General features: G+C 40.1%; 2 protein-coding genes across 3 annotated transcripts in view; one reads left to right on the forward strand and one right to left on the reverse strand.

The window, feature by feature from the left end:
- Positions 1 to 27371, reverse strand: part of RPL7 (ribosomal protein L7) — an 886137-nt gene that overhangs the window by 8452 nt on the left and 850314 nt on the right. The window lies entirely within an intron of this gene.
- RDH10 (retinol dehydrogenase 10) lies at positions 296 to 27362 on the forward strand. Of its 2 annotated transcripts, none has more exons than XM_050970284.1 (6): positions 296 to 667; positions 2218 to 2456; positions 21989 to 22087; positions 23392 to 23537; positions 23865 to 23996; positions 25955 to 27362. In XM_050970284.1, the coding sequence occupies exons 1-6, from the start codon at positions 424 to 426 to the stop codon at positions 26076 to 26078; spliced, it is 984 nt and encodes a 327-aa protein (XP_050826241.1). In that variant the 5' UTR covers positions 296 to 423; the 3' UTR covers positions 26079 to 27362. The 2 variants fall into 2 exon arrangements, with proteins under 2 accessions (XP_050826241.1, XP_050826240.1); XM_050970283.1 differs by lacking the exon at positions 296 to 667 and adding an exon at positions 1380 to 1748.

Consider the following 27371-nt stretch of genomic DNA (forward strand, 5'->3'; position numbering starts at 1 on the left):
AGCAGCAAAGGACTGTCCGGTGTAAAAAACAGTGTAGACACAAGGAATGCCGAGCTCTGCCTTTACTGGCTTTATTTGCTGCCAGTTAACAGCACGCAGAGGTGTCGCACAGCACTAACAGCTGCGAACATTATTGAGGATGCTTTGGATCCTAGTTACAGGTGTATCAGTGTTCATTTTTTTACTATAGTGTTATTTTGTGCTAATACAGACGTTTCTATCACTTGATCTCATTAGCAGCACTATAAAGAAGGTAGATTAAAATAAGCACGCAAAACCACCTGCAATATATACTTAAGAGGTTGTCTGCACTTTCTTCTGAAACTTTTGAACTCGAATTTGTGCTCAGTCCGAGAGGCAGCGTTCACAAAGTTCCCACAACTTTTCTGAAAACTGGCGGCTACACAGGGAAGCAAGCGCAGCATGGTGCACTTAAGGCACACGGCTGCAGGCGAGCAGAGGCAGTGGGATGAGTCCTGCACACCCATGTGTGGGACAAGGGCACGCTCTGTTTCTCATCCTCTGGAATTGACAAAGGAGGAGCGGGATGCTCCGGCGCCGGGTGGCCGCAGGGTGCCCAGCTACAGGGAGCGGCCGCTGTTATCTCACAGAAGAAAATACTTTCCGTGTGCTGGCACCTGTGAGCTCCTATTTCAGTCAGTAGCGGGTGAGATATCAGTGACCTCTGTACTTGGCTGACAGACCAAGAAGCCATGGGGGTTTTCCTGAGCGGTTTCTCACAGCTCAGCAGAGGATCTCCAGGCACCCGAGCATCGTGCATCCTGCGGCGGCCTGGTGGTTCCTGTGGGCTTCCAGCTTCACTACGTCTCTAGCCCCGAGCACGAACCTTCAGCGCCCGTGCGCGTTCCTCGAACCCGCGCTGCGGTATCGCACCCAAGATGGCGCTCCGGCGGGGCGCGGCGCACCCCGGGACTTGTAGTCCGAAGGCGGGCTGGGGCGGGCTGGAGGCGCCGGGAGCCGCCGGGACGCCCTTCCCGAGCAGCGCAAAGTACCGGCCGCCCCGTCCTCGTTGCCGTCGGGGACCTCCCCCGGCGGCGGGGCGGAGCGGGGCGGGGGCGGAGGGTCCCGGGAATGCGGGGCGGGATGGGCCGGCCCGGGGGAGGGGCTCGGCCGCCCGGTCCGCCCTATATAGAGGGGTCGAGCGAGCAAGATGTTCACTGCCAGTAGCGGGGCCGCGGGCGGGACGGGGTAGGACAGGGAGGTGGAGGACAGGCAGGCAGTACCGTGTCCGGGCTCCGTCCTCGGCGTGCGTGACTGAGGCGGGCCGTGGGGCTGTGAGGGCGAGCGGCACGGAGCGGGGGAGCTCGGCGGCGGGACCCCCGTGAGCGGAGTCTCCCTCGGTGCCCGCGGCGGGCGGTCCCGGGCAGCGGCGGCTCCAGGTCGGGGAGCCGGGCGGCGAGGAGGTTCCGTGCCGCCGGCCCCGCGGTCCGGCAGCATGAACATCCTGCTGGAGTTCTTCGTGGTGACTTTCCGAGTGCTGTGGGCGTTCGTGCTGGCCGCGGCCAAGTGGCTGGTGCGGCCCAAAGAGAAAAGTGTGGCGGGCCAGGTGTGCCTGATCACCGGGGCGGGCAGCGGCCTGGGCCGCCTCTTCGCCCTGGAGTTCGCCCGGCGCCGGGCGCTTCTGGTGCTGTGGGACATCAACACGCAGAGCAACGAGGAGACGGCGGGCATGGTGCGGCACATCTACCGGGAGATGGCCGAGCAGGCGGCTGCCGCCGCCCCCGGAGGTAAGCGGCGGGGCTCCCCGCGCTGTCCCCGCCGCTCACCTGCCCGGCTCGGGGCAGAGGCAGCCGGGGCTGCGCGCCCGGCGGGTCTAGCCCGGAGCAGCGCTCACCTGTGGCCGGCCCTGTGAGCGGCTCCGCGCTGGAGACCGCCGGGCGCAGGAGTATCAGACGCCCCGACGGCGCTTTCGCCAGCCAGAGCCGGCCCTGTGCCCGCAGCGGTGAGCGCGGACCTGCTTCGCGGAGCCTCGGACTCCGGCGGCGGCTTTAAAACCTGCAGCTTTTCCTAAAACACGTAGCAGCGATAGTGAATGGCTGACTACTGGTGTATTGCAATGACACCGAAGTAAATAGAAGTTTTGGTGGCTTGAAATTGTATTTGCTGTTTCTGCTTGAACTACTTGTTTGAATGTCAGAATATGAGCAAGAACTTTATTGCCCCCCACCCTTCTGTTCTCTTCTCTGTGTTTTTTAGTCGCTGGAGATGGAGAGAAAGATGTGCTGCCCCATTGCAACTTGCAGGTTTACACGTACACCTGTGATGTGGGCAAAAGAGAGAATGTCTACTTGACAGCTGAGAGGGTCCGCAAGGAGGTTGGCGAGGTGTCTGTTCTGGTTAACAATGCTGGTGTCGTCTCCGGGCACCATCTTCTGGAGTGTCCTGATGAGCTTATTGAGAGGACCATGATGGTTAACTGTCACGCACACTTCTGGGTAACTATAAACTCCTTTCTGCTGCCCTTTTTGGTAATTAATTTTGGGAAATGAACTTCTGTTGCAGAACTCCTGTCTCCTTGAGGTTTGCACTTGTTCTTTTTCACTTGTAGGATCATTGCTTTGGGTATTTCTTGTTTTGAATGGGTTGTTCTGTTTAATAGGAATGCTGGTATTAAGACTGTTAACAAGTAGTTTTAAATCAGCTTTATACTCCTAGAATCCAGAGTTCTATGAGGCCATTTCTGTAGCTTTGGCTATTAAATCCTTTACAAGTAATAATCTCTGAATCTGCTTAAAGGTTGTTACTGTTAATGAATGGCTTCTTTCCTCACATACTCTTCTGCCAGCGCATTAGCAACTTTAATATACTGTTTTAATGATGATTACAATAGCAAAGTTGCACATTTCTGGAAAAAAAAATCTTTAAAACCCCTTCTGAAAATGTTGTTTGAATTACCTTGGAGGCAAATTGTTCCTTTTGAAGGCTGAGAGGAAAGGCAAAAAAGATTTCTCAAGAAATCAAGCCAGGAACACTTTTTCAGGAATCCTGTGTATTTAGCCTCATAGCTTTCTCTGGAGGCTGCCTGTAGAAGTAACAAGATCTTAACTGTGGTTTCTGGGATGGTATTGTCTCCACAACTAGCAGGTGCTAATTAAGGAGAACAAATATGTGGTCTTACTCTTTTTGTCCATCTAAACCTTATTTTCCCATGTGGTTTATTTTTAGACCCATAGTGGTGTGGAGTTACATAAATTGGAGTGTTGAAGGAGGGCATGATGCACACTTGGGTTAGCATTAGCTGTCAGACTGAGACCATTGTTAGTATTAAAACTGTTCTTTGATTCCTCAAATAAGGTTATGAAATACACTTGCATAACAATGAAAGGATTAGGCAATCCAAAATATACTTCGTCTTAAGGTAAGATCAGTCAAAGAAGGTTTTTCATAATACAATTTTATTAAAGTGCCTCATCTTCAAAACTTAGAAGGCCTTCCCAAGCCAACTTTTTAACATGGAAATGAAATGCTGTTTCATAACCCTAAAGGAGCCCCTTCAAATCTGCACTGTGAAACACTTAATGGCAGAGCAGTCTCTTTCCAATGTATTGTAAAGCTTGCAGAGAGTTCACAGGAGATAGTATTTTTAGAAGCTCTTTTAAAGTCTCAAAGTATATATTTTAAAGCAATCTGAGAGGTTCTGAGAATGCTTATGTGACTTCTTATGATTAAGAGTTCTGTGTGTTCCCCTTAATGAAAGTTAAATCAGTGCTTAAGCCAATAGAGATGTGTAGTAGATTTAATGACTGTTATTGATGTGGATTAAATGTTGAATTGACAGTTTCCAAGAACTCTAAATTATGACATCACCATGAGTTAAAATATGGGAGGATCCTAAATTCTCCAGCTGTTCTTCCTTCAGCCCTAAGTCATACACTTATTTATAACAGTTTCAGAGACCTTTTTAAAGCACTCTGTGTGTTCTGAGTCTCTTACAGTAATAGAAAACTAAACTTAGATTCTAGTATTGCTATGACTGGGTTTCCATAACAGTTCCATTCATCTATCTCTAAATGTTAGTGTAAAGTGGCTTTAAAAAAAAAAAAAATTACTCCAAGAAGGTATAGCTATGTCTGGACTGCGACTGCGGAACTTGAGATTTTGGCTTAAGTTTTAAAGGAGTAGTCAACACCCTTTAGGTTTAATTGAGGATCTGTTCATATGTAAACTTCCTGTAGATTGTGTCCTGCTTTGCTTTGCTTTTCTTTTTTATTTTTTTTTCTGTTGGCAAAGCTCTTTTCCTTGTATTCCCCTTCATGGTCCCAGAAAAGATTGGCTTGACCAATAGTGGGTGGACTTCTGTTGAAAGTAATACTACTTAATTCATAAGATATCATCTGAATCAGCTGATTTGAAGCCAACTTTTTTGATGCAAGTCAATGCTGACTTAAATAGAACAATGTGTCTAGATGTGTGAAGTCTTATACAGCTAGTCTTTTCCGTGTCAGCTAAACTGGTGGTCCAAAAGCAAAGCTAATACTCTGGAGCATTATGTAGGCTTTTAAGTATTCTTGCAGGGTGTTTAGTCCAAAAAACTGTAAATGGATTTTGTAAAGACATGGATCTTGCATGTAATATTGCTTCAGTAGTTAAGTGTCTGTACTTTCTGAGGTTTTGGTGTGTTGTGTGTTTTTTTGGTTTTTTTTTTAATGTGGTTTGGGGGAAATAAATCTTTTTCCTCCCTTGATCATTAATCAAGCCTCGATGTGTTTCTATATAAAAACTGAAAATAAGGCTCTAGTACTGTCCCTTGAAACATTTGACATCAGATTGCCTGTTCTTCATGCAGAATGCAGGTGATCTGATCTTGCTTTTATGTTAGCTGCTACCATCGAAGGGCTGCCCAACTTCTGCAGTAGGCAGTGACATGAAAATCTGTCACTCTTTGCTGTTGTGACTCCAACTGGGCTGTGTACCATATCACAAACTGGCAGTCAAGAGAGCTTTAGCAGCATGCAACAGCCTAAACAGATGCTTTCCATTTTGCTGACATGCATGATTTGTGTAATCCTTCCTATGAGTGTTCTATATAAAAATGTCACCACTGCATCATGTAGCAATTTCCACAGCATAAAATCCACTGCAGTATTAAAAACCTGTTATTTCATGCTGTGATAACTTGAATGCTTCTGATATTGAAAACATAGGGACAAAATCCATTCCTGGTTTGAAATAAGCCAGCTCTGGTTTACTATAATTTGCAGATGCATAAAATTGTATCAGGAGTGTAATACTATCTTTCCTGCCAGTCTCTTGCAAGAATAATAACTTACTTGGCTGCACTTGTCAATTATTAGAATGAATTTCTACAGACTAGGAAATTTTCTTTTTAAGATGTGTCAGGATTCAAATTTCAAAAATGTTGTCACAATATAACTTAAAGCTGTTGCTAAATCAGATTTTAGTAAATGTAGGAATTGGACTTTTTTTTGTAGTTTTACAATAAAGCTTAAGTATCAAAAATACTGTGGTTTAGAGAATGGCACCATATCAAATAAAACTACCAACTCTTATTTTTGGGACAATTTGAGAATCTTGTACCTACTCTAACACTTCTTCTGGAAAAATGATCTATTGCTGGATACATAAATATTAATATTGGACATTGCTATAATACCTGAGCAATTCTAGTTTTTGTCACTGGGGAAGGGCCAGTGCAGGGTGATGAGCAGGTTCTGAAATTCTGTGACATGAAGATCCTGCTGTACAACAGGTCTTCAGTATTCAGCTCTAAGACATCAGTGATCTGTGTTTCCCTGTCATGTGGATACTCCAAATATTTCAGCTTAAAGCTTTCCTCCTAGAGTTCTCTTCAACTTACCATAAGGGGGAAGCAAAAGCATTCTGCTTCAGCTCTGTCATATTAAAAAAAAAAAAAAAATCCATATAGGGAGAGACTAGGACCCGGAGTTTAAAGGCTTGTGTACTGCTTTCTTAGCCTGGGTTGTTGTTTTTTTGGTTTTTTTTTTCATTTATTTACAGCTCCTTGGTGTTTTTGAAGATATGCTGGCATCTCTGTAGAAATTGAAGTAATTTTCAGATGGCCTCACATTGGTGGAGGAGATAAATACTGATTAGAGAGAGAGAAACAATACTCAGGTATTTAGGGCATTCATGAAAACCTCTAAAATTTAAATATACCTTGGGAAGATGGTTAATGCAGAGTTACTAAATCAAATTCCCATTGATACAGCTGCTGTACTTACCAGTCTCTTTAGAGTGACAGGATTGCTAAAGCCTTGGAGGGGCTATAGTTACCTATAATGTAGCAGTATGTATGTATTGTTATCTTCTCTTCAACCTCCCTGGTGTTAAATGAAGCTCACTTATGCCTATAGTTTGTTTAGTTCAAATACAGAAGTATTACACATAGTCTGCACATGGAATCTTCTACAGAAGAAAATGCAGCTTATGATATTTGAAACTATACCCTGCTAAGTCTTTTGGCCTGTTGGCATCATTTTTAATTGTTGCTGTCAAATTTAGGATTCTAGCACTGATGATCAAATATAGACAGAATATTCCACTAACAGGCCACCCAGCTATATTTAGTATTTCAGATGAGTGAAGTTAGCTTTGTTTTTTTTTCTTTTTAATGATGATGTCCCCTAAGATACTCAAGTTCACTTACCAAGTTTAATCGACATGTTCCTGACTTTTTTCTTTGAAAAATGAGCCGGATCAAGTTCAAGCAAAACATTTGTGCGTGATCCAAAAAGTATCATCAAAACTAACTCTTCCCTTGCTCAATTATTCCAACTCTGTGCCACCAGTAAATTACCCTGGACAGCACATGTGTTTCATATACTGTGGTAGCATGCTGGGTAGTGAGTATGAAGGAAAAAGCAATCATACTCTTAGCTATGGAAATAGTCATATTAGTCCTACTTAAAACTCATAAGTGCTTTGGTATGGTTCTGCTGTTCATATGTTTCTGGGTTCATTTCTCAAAAAAAGAGAGGGAATCTATCAGATGAGAAAATACTATCTTCCAGATGCAGGCCCTAGAAAACTACACTTTCCTGTTTTATAAAGCAGTGTACTTAGCCCAAGTTTTGGAAAATAAAGGGGTGGATATGTATTTCTGGAGTTAAAATGGGCGCAATGCTACTGGCTCAGAACTTTCTTCATGGGTTTACTTTATGGTCTACAAGGACTAGCATTGTGTCAAGCACAGTTGTCAGTTACCATCATGCAGTTTTTAATTTTGTATCTTGCAATTTGTGTATATCTGTATCTTAGCTTTGTAATCATGTTTTAGGTGTAGTGATCACTTAAACATTCATATTTTTTCATTTTTTTAAATTTTATTTTTTGATGCAGACACCAGCCCAGACCCTTGAATTATGTGCCTGTATGTTTGAGCTTTGACCATAGCACCAATCTTACGCCGGTTTCAGAATAGTAATGGAAGAGGATAAAAATGAATCTTTCAGCAATGTACTCATCCAAAGAGTCAACACACATAACTGAGTGTGTAGGGATGGGGGTGCTAGGTAGGTCTTAGTCTTATGCAAAACGCCTCTTCATTTGCCTTGTGTGGGAATCATGAGTTTTAGTATCTATAATTGGGATTCCACAGTGCTGCCCACCAAACTGTAGTTGTTCCACGTGTTTCTCAGCTCTAGTCCCTAAGGGCTATTGAGTCTGTTCTGTCCTGGTTCTTCGTTGTCTACTGTATCTTGATGATAAATAAGTAGTTACATATGAAGGAGTGTGAGCAGAATAAATTACAGCACTCTTGATTAGTTAGCAACACTCAGGGCGGTGAGAAAATCATATTGAAGATTTTTTGAATGTGTTACAACGCCAGCCTTCCTACATATACTTTCTGTGCTAGAGCACCTTCCTTGTGTGATGGAGAATGCTGACTTTTGCTCAAATAACAGCTGAATTTGTGCATTTCCCTTCCCTCTCGCAGATGATGTACAGTGTTTGATTTTAATTCCAGTCAGTTACCAGCTTTCAAATGACCTTCCATAAAGTTTTCCTTGAGCTGCTTCAGTTACACCTAAGCTTTTGTGACACCTTCTCTCAGACATACTTGGAATTTAATTTGCTGCACAATTTAAAAGGTGCGTGGATCTTAGTCTCAAGGAATAGGAATCATAGATTCTCAGATTGTGACCCGTGGATTGTTTGTTGCCTGTAGGTTTGTGTCCAAGGTGGTAGCACAAGGTATGATCAGCCATTTACTTCCATTTGCTAAACTGCATTAAGCTTGAAGAATTTAGGTGAAAACCATAATGTTTCGCAGAAAAGCATTGTGAAAGTTCACTTAGGGAAAGTTGTCCTGAAGAGACCATGCCAAGACTACTTGAAGCACATCTGAAGTATTAACTATTGCAATTCTACATCCATCTAAAATGAAGCTGGAGTTGCAGTACAGTTTGCAGAGGTAAGGCACTTCGGAAAATCTCACTCTTTAGTCTCCTTTGACTTTTTCTGAGGCTTGGAGACTTGTCAGCAAACTGTGTTAATGTTTTCAGGATTGCTAATCTTCTCTGAAGGCATGGTCCTGGATGAGTGATCAGTGTGATGGTTGTATTCCTCCTTCTTATGGAACACAGTAGGTCAGCTGAATAAGCAAAAACCTCTGACCTGGCTTTGGTCTGCAATTATGTAGTTGCTTGTGAAGGATGTGGGGAGACAGGAAAACCTTGAATGTGACAATGGTGTTTGTCAGTGTGGTGCCTAACCTTGCTACAAGTGGAGAGAGCAGCTCTTCAATGTTTCAGTGAAATGCTCATCTAAAATACCATGTGTATGCCTTTCTTGTCCTGTAGAGGTTAGGAGGGCAATGGAGTTTAAAGTTCCATATTCTTCCATCTACAGGTAACATCTACCTTTACTTTATGAAAACTGGCTAAATTAATTTTGTGTCATTATGTTATTAACTTTCTGTAATAACCAAGTGACTGTAGCAGAATTGGAGAAGACAACTGTGTTCGTGTGCTCAGTGGCGGAGAAAAGCAATCCTAATTATGATGCAGCCAAGTGTCCTGCTAACCCAGTGTTTGCAACACTGCCTAAGACCTTTCTTAACTGATCTGTGTGGGTAAGCAATCCTTTTTCATAGCTCTCAGTGTCATCAATTACTCTGACTAGACAGGCTGAGGAAAGATGAATGTTATGTTTTCTAGCACCATCTCTGTCATTTTAGCACTGCACTTCTTAAATCTTTTCTACTTTTATCCTTATCAGCTGTGAGCTATTACTCTCTCCCAGTGCTTCTCATGCTTTGATTTTGCTTCCGGGGTTTTTCTGCAGGGAGGAAAGGATTTTACGTACTGTAGTACTAAATCTTTCCACAATGCTCTGTATGTAAAAGCCAGTGCCTCACTCACTTGATAAGCCTTGCTCCCTTTGACCTTTTAGGTTTCTGGCTATTGACACTGATGGTAAAACTGAGTTACTGATACCTCTGTCTTTTTTCAAAAATGGGAGATATCTTTAGAAGAAGGCAAACTGAAGCTGATTTGCATGTGCTTTTACCTGTGGTCTTAGACGTCTTCATCTGCTAAAAATTAGAGTCTTTCAGTCTTTCAAAATGCAGTTACAATATAGGTGAGTAGGTATAGACTTTGAGATTGATAGAATCTTGGGGGTTGAAGGTTTAGTTTGAAAGATATGTCACAAATGGGGAGAGATTTACATCTGTGCTTACACTTTTGAATGAACACTCTGTTCTTGTAAATAATTATATTAGTAAAATGATTTATATGTCAGTCAAATTAACACTTGACATGAGTAAGTTATCACAACTGGGATGGGAGGGCATGGTAGGCCAAGATATGCTGGAACAGCTGCGGAACTGAGGTGGCTGACTTAGTGTGAACCTTTTGAAATTCAAGTTTGTTTGGCTGTTGAATTCTGCACCTAAATGTGCCCTGGTGCTGGTTGCTTCTGCCATCTGTTTGAACTTGTGTGACAGCTTCTCAAGCACTCCCCTTTTCAGCATTGTTTTGAAAAAGCTCACAAGTGTGTGTTTAGAAGTTGTCCAAAATTCCTGTTGATCTAGGATGAAACTACAAGGCAGCTTAGTGGTGGCAGTCTGTCTTAGTGGGATCCCTTGAATCTGTGTCTTACCTTGCACTAGTTTTTATATTCAGCTGGTGTCAGGGTGAGCTGGTTCTGCTCACTAACTTGTCTGCAGGGCAGGGAGCAAAGCTGCTAATTTTCTTGCCCAAGTTGATTCATTTTTCTGTTTGAAGGCTAGAATCACCTCATCAGCATTTCAGTCTTGGAGTAGCCAATGTGTGGGGGAAGTGTTGAAGAGGAATAGAATAAAACCACATAGCTGAACGGGGCCTTTGTGATTATCCCAGTGAAACCTCATTCTTAGACCTTTTTTTTTTTTTAGTAGGATTTACGTCCTCTAAATAATTAAGTAGTCATGAATGATTCCAAGCCATAACAAATCCTCCTCTGGCATAACAGTCTGAATATAATGACTTCAAAAGAGATGGCAGAGTATTTTAATTACAACTGTTAAAAACCCTTAGATAAAGGTATGCTGGTTTTCTGTACACATCAGGTAATGTGTTAACAGCTTTAGCTTATTTACTTTGAAACAATACTATAATTGCTGTGATCTCTGTGCCTACTGCACTGTTTGACTTCTCTGGAAATCAGTTTTGCTAACACAGAATGTGGAAAAAAAACCCAGGCTGGAGCCATGTTTCAGCTTGTGGGAAATAAGCATAGTTTCCACAGACATGCAAAGGAAGTATTTCTCTTCTCTCAAGACTCACCCCCTAAGAAAGTGAGTAGTTTGATGTTTGTTTAAAATGCCTGTGCAAGCAAAGTCTTTGAAAATTGCATCAGTTGCTGGTTTAGCCACTGTATTAGCTGGAGTCTTTTGATCATTTTATCCTTTGTTGGCTTATGAAGCAAAAATTTACCTGCTGAGACTATTTATTTTCTGTACCCCCTTTTGTGGAAGGGTGGGGAGAAGTATGAAACATAAACACCTGGGTTTTTAAAAACCTACAGGCTTCATGCATTTTAGAAATGCTACTTCTCCTTCAGTGAGTTACTTTGTAGGAAGTCATAGTCTTTTGGGGTCTTACTGTTTCCTGAAGAAACACTGAAGTTAAATCTCTAGTTAAATCTCATCTTCCCTAGTTTTCTGTTTCCACTAAGTAAGACTGCTGTGTAGAAAAAGAAACTTTCTTTCTAGTCTTGTTCCTCTTGTGAGATACTCGGTTGTAGCAAGATCACTTTCCTTGTTATGAAGGAAATGATTCAAAACAATGACTTGGGGACTGAGTTGGGTAGGATGAGTAAAGTGACTCAGCTTTCATCTGCCTGCAAGTACTCTAGGAATTGCATTGTTACAGAGGTACTGGCCTTAAGGTATTTATAAAGTATGGCAGTCCCTTTCTGCTTAGCCACTTCTTAAAAAGCCTACTACATAAATCATAAAACATGAATGATGACTTCATATTTTCCATAAGTGGTTCTGACAGTACTGTTCTCTATTAATGTTTTGGAAACCTGTAGACTACAATACCAAGCTTTACTAAATAGTACAGAAGATGACTAAGCTTATGGCAAGCTGGAGAAAAACGTGGGTTTAAAAGTTGGATTCTGTTCTTGTTCACTGAACAAAAAATTCTGAGCTCTTATCTAATAGTTTTTTTTCTAAAATGAATTTGTTATGTGGATTTTTTGCAGACTCATAGGGGCATGTTTTCATTTTTGTCAAGATTATCAAATAGCTGGCAGTAAATAACTGCTCTCCAAATGGTTGGACATTTGCTGCAAACTTGTGCTAATGAAGGTGAGGAACTAATGTGTTTGTTACACTAATGTCAACATAGCTCTGAAACGCTACAAATCCTTTGACACAGCCATTTGTCAGTATATAAACAAAGTAGAATTTCTAGTCACTTGACTTCAGCAGGGCTTAAGCCTCCTTTTGTAGAAGGGAGTAGGCAAGTGTTAACTTCCTGTTTTACTTGAGTAGAAAACTCTAAAGTAATTTCAAATTTGACATTTGGAGAAACCTATTTTTAGGTCATCTTTACTGATAGATCTGCCTGTGGAAGAATACAGGCTTGGTGCTGCTGCCTACTCAGACTGTAATTTAAATTCCTGAATTTGCAGGAGTGTATCTGTACTGTCACAGCCACATTGGAGCTCTTTGTTAGTCATGGCTATATAGAATGCTCAAATACTGACCTGGCAGATTTGAGCAGAAGGATTCACTTTCTAAGATGCATCTTACTTTTCAGTGGCTGCCAACTGTGTAATACTTCATTTAAATTAATAGTAATTGGTTTTGGATAGCTATGATAGTCTGAGAGTAGAATCAGATTAATTTTTATGGAGAGTAAATATTAGCTTGTCTAATAAAATGCCTTTGACCAGGAGGGAAGAGGTCAGCTTTTTGCAAGCAAGTACTTTGAAACCTTTGGTTCTCGTGCTTGGTTATGCCCTAAGTTTGTGCTGTCTGGAGAAGTCTGCAGGTATACATTTGTTCCACTTTGGTCTAGACTTGCTTGTTTTATGTGTAAGGTGGATTAAACACATAGCTGGGCCTCTAATGGCCCTCTTACTATGTCATCTTATCTCTATTACTCAGTCTCATCTTTTAGATTACTTTGGCATTTACAAACATCATTGGCAATTTGTTTTGCACTTTGTGACTTAGGCAGAGATACTCTTTTTTACTGTTCATTGCTAGCTGTCAAGAATCCAATATGTTTGGATTGCTCTGACTAAACTTTAAAACCATTAAAATTCAAAGTGCCAAAAATTGTTTGTGAGGGCTCAGAATGTCCTAAAGATGCTGGCATGGTAGTGTAGTTACTGGAGGACTTCTGATAGCCAGGGGACATAATTAGGTTTTGAAAGCAGTATGGTACATGTATGTGCTGAACTTGGCTTAAATGTTATTTCCTCAAGAAATTCAGCTGGGTGCTCTGCACTGCTTTATTGGGCCCTCCCTCCAGCAGAAGGGGCTTGAGACCAAAGGAGAAGGAGAAATGGAAGTAGGAGACACTGCTTCAGATCAGGATAATTTATTGCAGGCAAGAGGTCTTGTCAGAGAGATACAGGAGAGATGGAGCAGAGGAGTTGGCATCCTTTCCAGTTAGTTAAGATTCTGTGTTGACAAACTTGCAGTTAACACAGTGATGAAGAGTGCAAGGTCTCTGCTGGCTTACGAACTTCTTCCTCTGTAAGAGAAAGAGGGAATGGGCTGTTGAACAGCCAATTAATGTACTTAAGTGGAGAATCACAGAATGGCTGAGGTGGGAATGGGAAGGTCATCTGGTCCACCTACCCTGCTCCAGCTGGGCCACCCAGAGCCAGTTGCTCAGGCTTGTGCCCAAACAGCTTTCTAATTCCTCTAAGGTTGGAGGTTTTCACCATCTCTATGGGCAACCAGTGAGAATGTGCTTTGTTTCTCATACCTGTATGAAATCAAAGACTTGCAGACTCAGGAGAGAAGTCCAAATATATAATCAGGGACTGAAGCAGTTTTGTGTACTGCTGCATACATAGGAAGCACATCAGCCAAGCAATGTCAGCAAGTACAGGTGGACATGGACAAGTTGGTGTGCATTTATGGTTTTGTATAGGTACAAGCATGTCCTTTAAAGGCAACTAGATGTTTACACAAAAATGACTGGTGGCATATAGACATTAGACTGGACACTTTACAGGACAGGCCTGTCATGTGAGGATGGAAATCATTTAAAAAAAACCAGGTAAATCTAAAATGTCTTAGGAAGAAAAAAATATAGTTCTTGGGAGCAGAAAGGTGGAAACTGTTATCAATAACATAAAGGCTCTGAATTCCATTTGCTGGTGTAGTGTTAAGAAGGGTAGTTCAGCTTGAATACCTCAATTTCTTCATGCCCAGAAACTATATATTAGTAGTGACTCCTAAACAGATGTTAAAAGTGTTCTTTAGGAGAAATTAGGGCTCGTTTTACCTCTGTTCTGTGTACCTAAACCCCTGCTCTAGGTTATGGTGCCCACAAAATCTAGTTTGATGCAGTGGTTGAGGATGCAGAAAAGCTTTACTGAAGAGACCTTGAAGTCTGATTAGTGGCAGAGCACTATAAAGCTTACAGTGACACCTTTTCCACCTTGATTCTCAAGAGGCAAGTTTCTGAAGTCAGAGTTGTATTACTTAGGTAGTGTTCTTGAGTACTTAACCTACACTTTAGGTGAGAGGGAGAACAAATCTGTTTTCTGCCCCAGTGTGGGGTATGATAGCAGGAAATTAAGTCCTTACAAGGAAGGAGGGGGAGACAGTGTAGTGATGTGAAAAGACAGCAGTAATAAAAGTTTCTGTTGCAATGTCCTTCCCTAAGCATTTTTCATATCCCTCTCTCTGTAGACACAGCCTATTTAAACTAAGCCTTGTTAACAAACTATACAAAAGGCAATTAAGTCAGGCAATGTTCAGTTGCCCTAGGCAGAGCATAATTAGTTCTAGTAGTAAAGAGTGGAAATCAATGATTAATGTTTGAGAGATAACTAGTGGTATTAGTTTCCTGTGTGCTTTTTTTGTTTTGTTTAATAGCATTACTTATCTTATCTTTACTGTCTACCCATTGTAAACAGCTTTGTGGCACTAAGTTCTGATTAAGGAAACTATTTAATTCAGTTTCAGCTTTTGTCTGATAAACACAACATGAGCTAGCTCCATGTAAGAGGAACCACTGTGATAACTAAACTCTTCGTAGGAAAAGTGGTGACTATTGGCTTTGAAAACTGGAGAAATTCTGGAACTGAACCCTAAACAATACAAATGCTAAACAATGTAGTAATGTAAATGTGGGCTGTAGCATACTTATTCTTCTGCAAATGTGGTGACAGATGCTTATTGCTACTAACAAATCCACTTACAAACTTCCATAAATAGGATTTAACCTTGTTTTGTACAACTTTAATGCTTCTCAGCTGATTTGATGTGTCTGTTGAGAAAGGTGGGATTTTATGTATGTACATTGGTCATGAGGGTAGAGAAAATTACTTCCATAAATTAATAATCAATTCTAAACTGAGTGAATCAAGTATTAGCTTATGTTTTTACTAATCTAAGACTTCATGTACTTCAATGCAGCATTTCATGCAGAGTTGGGAGAGAAGAAAAGTATGCCTATTTCTCAGTAAATTAAAAAAAGTTTTAAATTAATTGTTTCTTTTAATTTGTGACTTAATGTCTTGAGGGTATTTCTTTTATTACCTTCACTTTTTAAACTGAGTAGATATATCTCTGTCTGCTAATGAAGGCTATCCAAGGTATTGAGAAGTGTCTGTGTGGCTTTACTTCTGTGCAACTCATCATAATTATAGACTTTTGTTTAAGTCTGTCGTGTTCTTTCGTGGGCTCCCGGTTGCACGGCAATTGTAGCATTATTACTGTGCATGTATGTTAAGCATTAACTGCTGGTGCAGTTCAATATTAAAGGAATCCCCCTGGCCCCAAAACAGTGGGTTTTTATGTGAAGGACAAATAAACCTTCAGTGAGAACTTAAAGGTTGTGTTGCCTGCCAGGAGATAAATAACAAAGGGACTTCTTTTGAGATGAAATATTGTAAGATCTAGCTTTTTTATTCTGAATGCAGGGCCTGTGCAAGGCACACTTGAGGGCAATCTGTGAACAGTTTCCTATTTTGCTTTTAACACAAAAACTCCTGATCCTTTTTGCTTCAAAAGGATCTAGGTAGTCGTATTAAAAAAATTCAGAGAAATGTACTTTATTTTTTTATTCATTACTCTAGGAAGGCTGTGTAATTCTGACCTATAGTTCATTATCATTTCTTGTGAATAGAAACCAAAGAACAAAAATAGTTCTAATTTCTACAGCTATTCAAATATTTACTTAGACAGTGGCTAATTATCCAGAAGGGGCCCAGCAGTTCTTGAAAACAGTCAGTAGAGACATCTGAGGTCCTTTAAAGTACAGCTTTGGTCCCTTGTGTTAGCAAGGTCAACAGTAGTTGTAGACTTCTGTCTGCCTGCTGTATTCAGCCTGTTACTGTCAGAGCCACGTCCTTTGTATTGTGTGGTCTCTCTAGTCTTCAACTCACTATTAGTATTTTCATGTAGTCATAGTGCAGTTACTATTCCCACCTTAAGCTAACATTTCAGAGATGCTTGTAGAGAGATAATTCAGGAAGGATGTGGAGGCGATATGGGAAAAGTAATTGAGATGATTGTGCAAATGGCAAATAATTATTCTCAGTTCTCTTTGGAACAAAAAAAAAAGCTAGAAGGAAAGTAAATGGTTAAAGGCAGGCTTGCAACTTCATACTTTGGTGTGTGAGGGAGCATTTTGGATATTACATTGCCTAACTTTGATAAATCCTCCTGTGAAAGAGTTCTAGGGTATATTTTCAAGGCCTTTTCTTAAACCATTTGGTGATGACTTCCCCTGTAATCCTGTAAGTGAGGTTTTAGCCTGTGTTTATAAACTGTATGTAAAGTGGCTGTCTTCTGAAGTGAATTGGGCTGTATGACTAGCTGAAAATAACTTTAGTGTGTTTACTGATAAGCTTGCCATGGGGGTTTTCTGCCTTTCAGGCACCTTCCTTTCCCTTTCAACATATATAGTAGTGCATTAGTGCAATACCATATTGTTCGGACAAACCTACTACAGGTAAGACTGCAGAAAAATTAGAGGTGCTCTTTTGTTGGATCTTGGTACATTTCTTCTCAATTACTGGAATGAAACAAGAAACTGGGGCATGTGAAATCTGTTTGGTTCTAGGGTGGAGTGGCCACATGCTGTCCTGCACAGGAGTAAGAGAGCTTGCACTGTGCTGTGCTGTGAAGAAGAATGGGAAGAAAAGACTGTATGTCCATGCTAAAGGAGAAGAAGGATATAACATGTATTTTAGATTAAAAACTTTTCTTGTTACTGTTAGTTTAAACTAACAAATTAGCAAACATGTGACATCAGGCTGCTATGGTCTCTGGCACCTTACATCCAGATATCTCTAGGAACTGAGTCCTTGCCTAACCACACCGATTTTGCTTCTTGGATCTGCCTGAATAATTTTTATTAAGATGAAACAATACATTTACCCAAAAGTGCATTCATTTGTGCTGTTAGTCAGTAGTTCTGGCTGTCAGGAATAGCTGTGGCTCAGGAGAAAATGTTTTCTCTCTTATACTAGTGCACCACTGTTGTGTATAACTAGTGATGTGAAAACTCACCTCTTTTGATATTCAAAAGAATTAATCACGCTTCTTACCTGAAGGACCTGTATGGAAAATGAGCTTTGGCATAGACTTTGGCATAAAGGTACTGCAACCTTACAGTAATACAGCTTGTTTATGCCATTAAAGTAGTTTAGAAAGGCTGTTGAGAGAAGGCAGATAGTATGAAGAAATGTATTTTATTGAAAAAGACAAACTTAAAGGACCTTATGTATTGGTACCTGTCTATTTCTTTCTTTGCTATAAAGGCAACTCTCTAAACATGAGGCAGCACATACTTTTCTACTTTGGTGTGCTTTCTGCATTCAGTTTCCATTGTTTTGAACGGCATACAGCTAACATTGTTTTCTGTGGATGCTTGCTTTCTTCTTTAAAAATAATTAATCCAAAATTTAATTAAAAAAATCACTTTCCCAAACACAGTATTTCTTCATATTCTCATTTGCTGTATTTAGACTAATTTGTCTTGACATTGCAGCTGTGCTGCTCTTTGTGTTTCACAATCTTTGGAGTTTTGTTTCATTAAGAATGGAACTAAAGAATTTGGGGAAGGGGAGGGAAGAAGTGCTAGACTGTTAGAAGTTAATTTGCCGTAAACCAAAATGTTGAGAACAGATTACGAAAGCTATGAAGTGACATGTAAATGCTTGTTCAGTTTCACACTTGTGAGAAATAAGTCATTTAAGCTGTGTGCACATGAAATAGAAGTTTGGTTACAGCTACTGGGAATAGTTTGGTCTTATTAGTATAGAGCAACATGCTCAGAAGATTAGGAATTGATCTCTAGGTTCCAAAAAACTTAAAGGCTGAACCAGTTTGAAAAATTAGCTCTACTCTGTTCACTACAGCTTTATATGTTCTGTCTCTCCTACCTAGTTTCTATCTATCTAAAGTATACTGCAGGTTAGAAAATTCATGTTCCCACTATGCTTTTAGGGTTTGCTTTTTGATTTTGTTTTTTGTTGGGATTTTTTTTCCCTTAAAAAAACAAAAAGTTAGTTTTGGGTGAAGAAGGTGCTTAACTTGCATTTCTCTATGTTGGATACTGCATAACTTCCCTGACTGTTCGCCCTGCTGCATCACAATTCCTTTCATCCTCTACATTCTACTTACTGGTTTCTCCTCAGTGTTGAAAACTGTGGTGTGTTTGTCATGAATAAATGACCCAGCTCTGACTTTAAATACTTCTATGTTTTGGTTAAATGTCTTCCTGTGCAGCTGTGAGAGGTAAAACTGAACCTCTGAGGATCAAACCAGAAGGCAGATAGTTCAATTAAACCACTTGACTTGATTTGAATTATTTTGGGGACCTGGTTCATGACCTCTAATGCCATGGACAAAACCCATCTTTTGCTTGGTGTCTTCTAATTTTATTTTTTTTTAAATGGAGGATTAGCATGTCCATGCATCACCTCAGAAGACTAATGTGGTCTGTGTACCTGTTCAGACAAACTCCAGATGGGAAGGCCACCCAGGAGGCATCTTGCCCGAAACCAGTCAAACTCTTAACTAGTTTGTCAGCAGCACAACAAGCACACAGAAGACTTCAGGTCTGGTAGGCAGATGTAGTTGAAGCTGAAAGAAACTAGAGACAAGAAACTAGGTTGATCTGGTTTATGTAATGGGTAGAAAAACTGGGAATCAAGAGTATGGAGGAAGCTGCTTTGATCAAGGATGCCTGTGGTGCCAGAAGCTCAGTAAGAGCACTGATTTATTTAGGGATTGCTTATAACACGAAAGAATAACTTCACTTTGGGATTGTTTTTCCCAGCGAGAGGAGGCTGGGAGGAGCAGTGGGCAAGCATTTACTCTGAGCCTGGAAATGCATCCCCCGGTAGGGTGTGTCTGCCTCTGACAGTGCTTGTTTTCGAGTGCTGACTCCCAGCTGCTGCAGATGGCTGGAGGATGGCAGCAATCGAGATGACTTTCTCTAACATCCATTTAGTGGAGATGCTAATAGTTGACTGCTAAGTTTTCTACATATGATAGTTATGCAATCTTTATAGACTCCCTCACTTCAGGTTTTAAGCAGATTTTTGGGATAATGTGTCGTGACAAAGTATAGGGATTGCTCTGAACAGGCTGTCTCAGAACACTGAAGTCCCATGCAAAGATTTCCATTAATTTCTAATTGTCTTTAAAGCAGAGGAGCTGTGGTTTTTTTCCAATTGAGCTATAAATGGCTTTTAAGAGGTGACTTACATGAAGTGACTGTAGTTCTGCTGCTGGGAGTTGTTCAAGTCTGCACTTGAGATGCTGAAGATGTCGCCCAAAAGTGTCCTCAACAAGCTGTATTTGTCATGTGCCAATTTAATCTGGTTGAAAATGGGTTAGTCTATACACAAGCTCTGAAAACTCAATTTTTATAATCTTTATGCTTTGACATAGTATAGCATAGTTGAATGGGCCTTCTGAAATTTACTAGTCTGGTTATACATATATACATGTCTGTAGATACATACATATATGACTTAAATTCTCTTCCTCAGCCAAGCTAAACATAGACACTTAAAGACACATTGTTATAATTCACCATATTAAAAACAACCAAAAAAAGGAGGAGAAAAAGCAGTGCATAGCCATGATAATAGCTTGGTGCACTTGCCTGTTCATCTCCTGGAAGACAATACTGACTCATGCCTTGAAAGTGGTAGGAAAAAAATCTGTCACTACTTCTTTCCCTTCTTTCTCTACCCCAAGACAAACTTCAAGGCCCCTTTTCTGTAGTTGCTGTGGTTTGCAGCCAGAGCTTCAGTCTGCATTATCAAGCTTTCTGGCAATGTGAAGTGGCAATCAGTCATTCCAATGTGATGTGGACAGATAGCTGAGACATAAGTGGAAACTGCTGATGGAGCTGACAAATGTTCGGGAGTAGAGTAAATGGTTTAGCAGGACTGAGCTGGGAGTGTGGATGTCGTACAGGGATCAGGGCTGGCATACACAAAGTTGGTGTTGCAGTGTGCAAGGCAGGCTGCAAATAAAGAACACTCTGTAAAACTTCAGTGCCGTCCAAGCGGAGCCTCTTTTTCGGGTGGCCATGCCCGATGATGACTCGCCTTTGTTGCCATGCAACATGGGAAGAGAGGCTGAAACTTTGTGTGCCTGGCACAGATTAGTTTAACAGCAAACTGAATTCTTGTCCGAGGCTCTCTGTAAGAGGTTTAGAGATCCCTGCCATGAGGAAAGAAACAAACGCAAGGCAGCTTGCTCTCAGATTATTTTTTTATAATTAGCTTTGTTATGTAGTTATGACAGAATCTAGAAGTTGTATGAATCAACAGTAGAAAAGGCAAGGAGTCAGGAGGTCTGTTAATCTTCTATCATCTGCCAGCTGTCCAGTGAAAACACTCTTTTGTGTGGTGTTAGGAGGTCTGGATTAGTCATTTAACACCTGCAGGCAAAAACGTTGTACAAGAACATGTGAAAATCATTAGAGCAAAACTGTCCTGACGTCTGTGATTGGAAAATGCAGACAGCATAAGAATGGAATTAGATGGATTCAGCTGTAGTTTGCATGTCTTTTTAAGAATGCAGCTGACAAGACTCAGACCATCAATTAAGCAAGTAGGAAATACTAAGGGGCATTTGCATGCTCTGCGTTTGGATACAAATTACAGGGGAAGAGTTGGTTTTTGGGAGGATAAAGCATTCATGGTACTGAGTGAATTGGAATAGATTAGTAGCTCTGTCACTAATAGATTAACATATTAACTAGGCATGTTTGTGATTAAAAAGCATTGTCTGAAGTTCTTGGGCAATTTAGAAGTGATCTCATATAGTACACTGACACCCTAAAAGCTGAAGTACATTATAACTACACATACCATTTTATTACTTCATTGATTTTTGTTGTAAATATGGTGCCCTGATAAATATGTAAAATGGGGAGGTGTTGAGTCAGCTTCAGGAAAGAGATGGCAAAGGTATTCTGGTAGGGGTGATCTTCCAGCAAGTACCTTCAATGTGTGTTGCTTAAAACCTAATGTTTTTAAAGGTGTTGACTCTGACTCAGGTTTTTAAACAGAAACAAATTTTGTTATAACCAAAATATAAAAATTGGAGGTTAAAATTAAAGTTTCATCTTGAGACTTGCTTTGAGTTTCTTTTGTTTTATTTTTAAACATTTAAGGAATTAGTAACACAAATGTACATCTTGTCCTTTTAGCTATAGCAGTGCTATGGATACTAATAAAGATGGGAAGTAATTTAAAACAGCAGATGTTGGCTCTATTGTAGGTAAAAAGTAACAACAGCAAAAACTCTACCTGTAGTATTTCTTTTAATATAAAATATTGAAGGCAATAAGTGACTTGGATAAAATTAGCAATATCTAACTTAAAAAATACTGTCAATAATTAAAACTGATAATTGGTACTGGTCTCAACAGAGATGTGCTGGATGGTGTGATTAAGTATTTCACATTTTGTTTTCTGTCTTAAAAAATGTGGCTTCCATTTTAAGGTCAAATTATCTCCTTCTGATAACTAGTCTCTTCTGGAAAAATAAACATGTCTGAGCTCAATTGATTCTTTAACCTTAGGATTTCTACAGATATAATCCTTGTTGTCTTGTTCTTTGGATTCACAAACAAGCTGTAGGTTTTCTGTTAGCATTTTAGACAAACTCAAGTTCAAAACCTGTAAAATGATTGTATTTCTATATTCTTGATAATAAACTGACAGTTTCTGAGAACTCATTGCTAATGTGGCTTGTTCATGAAGTGTTTTTTTTTTTATGTTGCTTATGTGTACTTTCTTGGGTTTTGTTGTTTTCTTTTTGTAGACCACTAAAGCATTCCTTCCCAAGATGCTGGAGATGAACCATGGACACATTGTGACAGTTGCAAGTTCCTTGGGGCTATTCAGTACTGCTGGAGTGGAGGTTTGTTAGACTATAATGAGCAAAAAATGTGTCACTTTTTGCCAAAGATAAGTTTTTTTTTAAATAATATCAGCTAGAGGAAGTAAGGTCAAATCTTCAAAGATATTTGGAGGTTATGGTGCTGAGTACCATATCAACACGTGGCTCCCTGTGAGTGGGAGCCACAGGACTTGGGCAGGCATTGCATTCATTTACTCGGATGGTGAAGCTGGCACTCAGAGCAAAATCATAGGATGGCTGAGGCTTTCAGAATGCCAGGTGATCTTTGAGTTACCTGATAAATTTAGGAACTTGAAAGGAGCCATTCAGCCTATTCCTGTCAAGATCTTCACTGCTAAGCTTGAAGGCAAAGGCAAGGACTTTTAAAAGTAATGTTTCTAGTTTCTGTGAGGAAATGACTGCAAATGTTCTGGAAGGAATGGCTCACCTGCTTCACTAGCAGGTGTTTGAGAACTCCAGTTTGTGAGACTTGTCTGGTGCCTAAAAATAAGTTAGGACTAGAGCTTGTAATTTTTTAAAGTCATTAGTACAAATGCAAGTGTGAACAAAAAGCATCCAGTTAGTGAAAATTGATTAAGTTGTCTAAAATAATAATGGTCATATTACCCCAAAGCATAGGCTTCTTTGCGTAGAGGTAAGGCTCAATCCAGGACCTTAAACTGCAGTGTTTCATAACATAAATGAATGAAGATGGTGTAACTTAGGGCTTTTTAGAGTGATTACTGTCTTGAGAAAGCTACAAGGAATTTCCTAGACTGGATGTGACCACTGACATAGATGGACACATCCAACTGAAAACACACTAAGTTCAGCAACATTAAAAAGTAATTGCATAGACAGCAGGAGTGTTTTTGTGCGTCTCATAGTAAAACTCAAGTCTTGGTTGCATCTTTTGTTGAACCTAACCTTAAAAATAACACTTAAGATTTTTTACACCTATGCCCTGCCAACTCTTCGAGCTTTTTCAAATCTGACCCAAGGTAGTATTAGGTATCTCAGTCCCTTGTTGCACCATTTATTATTAAGCAAACTGGTAATTGGAGTAACTTGTCATGTGAGCCTGCCTGATTCAAAGACTTGAATCCAAGGTAATATCCTCCCACATTCAGTTTTGCTGCTTTCATGGTTCTGTGCTAATTACCTCAAAAGTAAAGTGATAAATGAGTTGATGTGGTGCTCTATTCAGTGAGTGTCTTTTGTTGTTGCTTTGATAATCTGTGCAGAATCACCTCAGGTATGCTGGCTTTGAACATCATTAATATCTATCCCTTTTTTTTTTCCTGCTTCGATCATTGCCAACACAGGATTATTGTGCCAGCAAATTTGGAGCTGTAGGCTTCCATGAGTCTTTGAGCCATGAATTGAAGGCTGCTGAAAAGGATGGAATCAAAACTACTTTAGTCTGCCCTTATCTTGTAGACACAGGAATGTTTAGAGGGTGCAGGATCAGGTGAGTAGAATTCTCCTTCTGCTCTATGCTTGTAGTGCCTTAAGTATTTAAAGGTAACTCAAGTGTTACCATAAAAATATTTAATTTTATATCTGCTTTAGTATATGTTAGTGTTGGACTCAAAAAGAGACTTTCTGAATTCACTGTCTTCTGTCCTTTTGTACACATACAATGCAAGTTTTGAGCTATAGTCTTTGTAACTTAACAGTGAATATAAAAAAGAAATTGAGTTAAAGAAATATAAAAAGAAATTGAGTTAATGAACTGTTCACAGATGTCTATGGTCCTTTGGGTATCATATTAATCTGTCCTAATCAAATGTTCCAGAAAAGAAATTGAGCCTTTCCTTCCACCCTTGAAACCTGAATACTGTGTGAAACAGGCTATGAGAGCCATCCTTACAGACCAGCCAATGATCTGCACACCTCGCCTCATGTACATGGTCACCTTCATGAAAAGGTAAGAACTGAAGTGCTAATTATTTGGCAATGCAATCCATAAAATACATGAGCATGTCCAGTTTCATGATACAAACACCCTCCCACCCACACATGCCATAGGTGCCATTTTGCTAGAATGCATGAGTCTCTTTTGGCTTGCAAGCTTGTAGGTTGCTTGCTTGGAAAGCTTCATTTAACTGGGGTCCTTTGTATCTATGCATCTTTGTTTTAACCTGCTTGTATCTTCCATCCTCCTTGGATTCCTATTTTCTTTTTAACAGACTTTTAATTCCACTGTTTGAGTCCCTCTTTAGGAATGGGGCATGAGGCAGCTATCAGCAGAGGAATCTCTAGCTGCTTGTTTCTAGAACAAGTGTGTGAGAAGGCCCTTCCTACCTAGAGATTCTTCAGAACTTGCACAGATATGGTAGATAAACTGAAAATTGGTGTTTTCAGAACTAATTTTCAGAGTCTAAGTTTGGCAAAAGATCTATTTAAAGGAATAACTTCTTTCATTCTAACACATTGCAGTTTTAGAATGAAATCTGTTTTAATCTGTAACCAGGCTAACATTTCAGTGATGCCAGATAATGCAGGAACTGCTTCAATTCCTGTGATATAACATCACTTGAATTCTAGTGTATGGAGAACAGCTTCACAGGCATCTGTGTTTTGTTTTAAATATATAGTGTGTGGGAGGAACCTATAAAATATATAATTGTATTATTTTCTTTCTGCAAATGATGGTTGAAACTGAGCACCTTGGTGTTTTTTATTCCACTTACAAGGGGGTTATTATCCTCTGGCTCAAGCATCTCTTGGTGGACAGGCTCACCAAAAAATAGAGGTATATTCACTGCTCACCTCTTTCCTGGAAGAGAGATGTATGTGTCTATTCTGACACAAATGAAGGCCACTGTCAGTATATTTAAGAACTAACTCCTTCACCCAGAAGCTCAGAGGGTGCTTCAGCGCTTCCTGCACAAGCGGTGCCTTACAGCAACAACAGCCACATCAAAAGCCCTTTGGGTTTTCTTGGTTCAACACTTCAGCTTCCAACAGGGAGATCAAAGCTTCTGCATAATCTGTGCCCCAGGCAGCAGCCTTTAGATCAAAGGCCCTCCAGTCACTGCACAAGCAGTACCGCTGGCACTGGAGACACCTGTACCAGTGACATCTACTTCTTGGTGGTTCAATGGTCATTACTCCTAATGTCTGGAATTGTACTGCTTGCCACTGAATAAGTGCCTGCTGCTATTCCCAGGGCCTGAGGAATCCCATTTTGTTCTTTCACTAGAGCCCCTGAGTATTACACTTGAAATAAAAACAATATTTTGTTCAGGTGAGAACAGGGGGAGGATCTGTAGCCAGGTATCCATCACATAATCACCTCTTGGAATTTTATCTGGAGGGGGGAAAGGAAATTGCTCTCTTTACTTTGGACCTTTCTTCTTGAGGATGGATGATTGAGTTTAGAATATAAATCAAGGTTGTTAGACATGTGGTGATCAAAGAATGGCATTAACTAACACTAATCCCACATTAAAGAATATCTGAAATGTCTGATGACCTCTGCTGATATGGCTTTTAGCCGATGCTTTGCTTTTACCAGGCCTTCTGTGATGCCCTTGCCCCCTCTCCCCCATCCCTCGTGTCCCTGTTCTTTAAAACAAGCTGTCATACTGCTTGTGAAGAAACAGAAAATCTGGTCTAAGATGGAAGCATGTGAATAAACAGCTTCTTTTTCCTTTCTGCTTGCCTGTATGATTGGGACTCTAGAATTTCAATTCTCTCTGAAAGTATCCCTGTGAAATAAAAGTCCCTTAAGTCTTTTAAAAAGACTCTCTAATAGGTATTACATTGTTTTTAAGGAGACCAAGTACATAGTGCATGTAAGTACATGTACTTACAGGTGCATGTAAGCAGAGGTTTTGTTTTATGCTGTCTTCTAACAAATCTACAACCTCTTTTTCCCAGTATTCTGCCATTTGAAGCAGTGGTATGCATGTATCGATTTTTGGGAGCGGACAAGTGTATGTATCCTTTCATCGCTCAACGGAAACAGGCTACAAACAACAATGAAGCAAAAAATGGAATTTAACACTTCTGGATGGACTAACATTTATAGGTGATTGCAATAATGTTACATGACTGAATTGCAAAGTGCACTTGCATCTAACAGATGCAAATGTCAGCATCTTACTGTGGCATTCTCTTGGGTCCTAAACCTGTGTATTGAACTCTAAAAATCAATGGATTTTTATATACTGTAAATAAAACTGACTAGAGTGCTTGGGAAATGTGATAGGTAACTCAAATGAATTTATGATGTAGCTGCCACCATTGTCCTTTAGAAAATCACTGTATGTACAGTAAACTAGTCACACTACTTGTTCTAGGGATGCACTGTGTGATATCTTTTCCTTAGTCTGCTAAGGTTTCTAAGAGTTGTCTCCAACCAGAAGATGGAATGCTTCAGAAATGGTTTGGCTTTCCTTATGTTACTTAGGAAGGGAGGGAAATCTTGCAATTTTAGCTACTGCTCATGATCTTATAGCAAATTCAAGGACAGTTTCTGAATGCGTCTCTTCACTCGTTCACCCACGTTCTCTAAAGGACACATGGCCAAATTGTGGTGTAATTCTCTTTTGTTGCAACTGTGTGTGTTCTATTTAAACAAAGATGAAAAGAAATTTGTAAATCTCTGCCAATTCAAAGGCAAATGAATGTCTTACATACTGTCAAAGCAAACTTGTACTGGGCATCTGGTTTTTTTAGGAATGCAGTCAGTGATTTAATTTGACTTTTTTTCCAAGTTGACTTAATTTGAAATATGCTCTGTTCCATTTCCTTCTATGTGTCAGAGTCCAATTTACTATTATGGGCTACATGTTTCATTTCTTCTTCCTCATTCTTACTTCTGACAGAGTTCCCCCACCCCCCCAAGGCAAGGAAACTGTTGTGTTGAATTCTCTAACTGGACTTGTGCCTAAAAGACAAAGCAACTCAGCTGAGATACAAACTGTTTATGTAAGTGCTGGGCATATGCCAATTATTAGCAAAGGAAAAATAGAATAATGCCTGATGCAACTCTATATTCAGAATATGAAAGGGTGTAAAGATTTTTTTTTGAGTTGTACTCATGTTGTAGAACAGCAAATGACATTTTTACAGTATTTTTTGTAAAGCGAACAATTTTGTGCCTTGAATTTGGTAATCTGTATTAGTGAAGCATTGTAAAAGTGAAATTCTACCTCTGTATCTTAATGTATACCATCCACTTGTAAACTACTATCAGAAAAATTGTGATTACTTTTTTTAGAATGTCTTGTTAAATAGTGACCAATGCCTGTGGTTATTAAAGTGAGCCACCTTTTCCTTAAAATGTTGATTG

This window comes from Serinus canaria, chromosome 2 (genome assembly GCF_022539315.1).
Source record: "Serinus canaria isolate serCan28SL12 chromosome 2, serCan2020, whole genome shotgun sequence".
NCBI lineage: Eukaryota > Metazoa > Chordata > Aves > Passeriformes > Fringillidae > Serinus > Serinus canaria.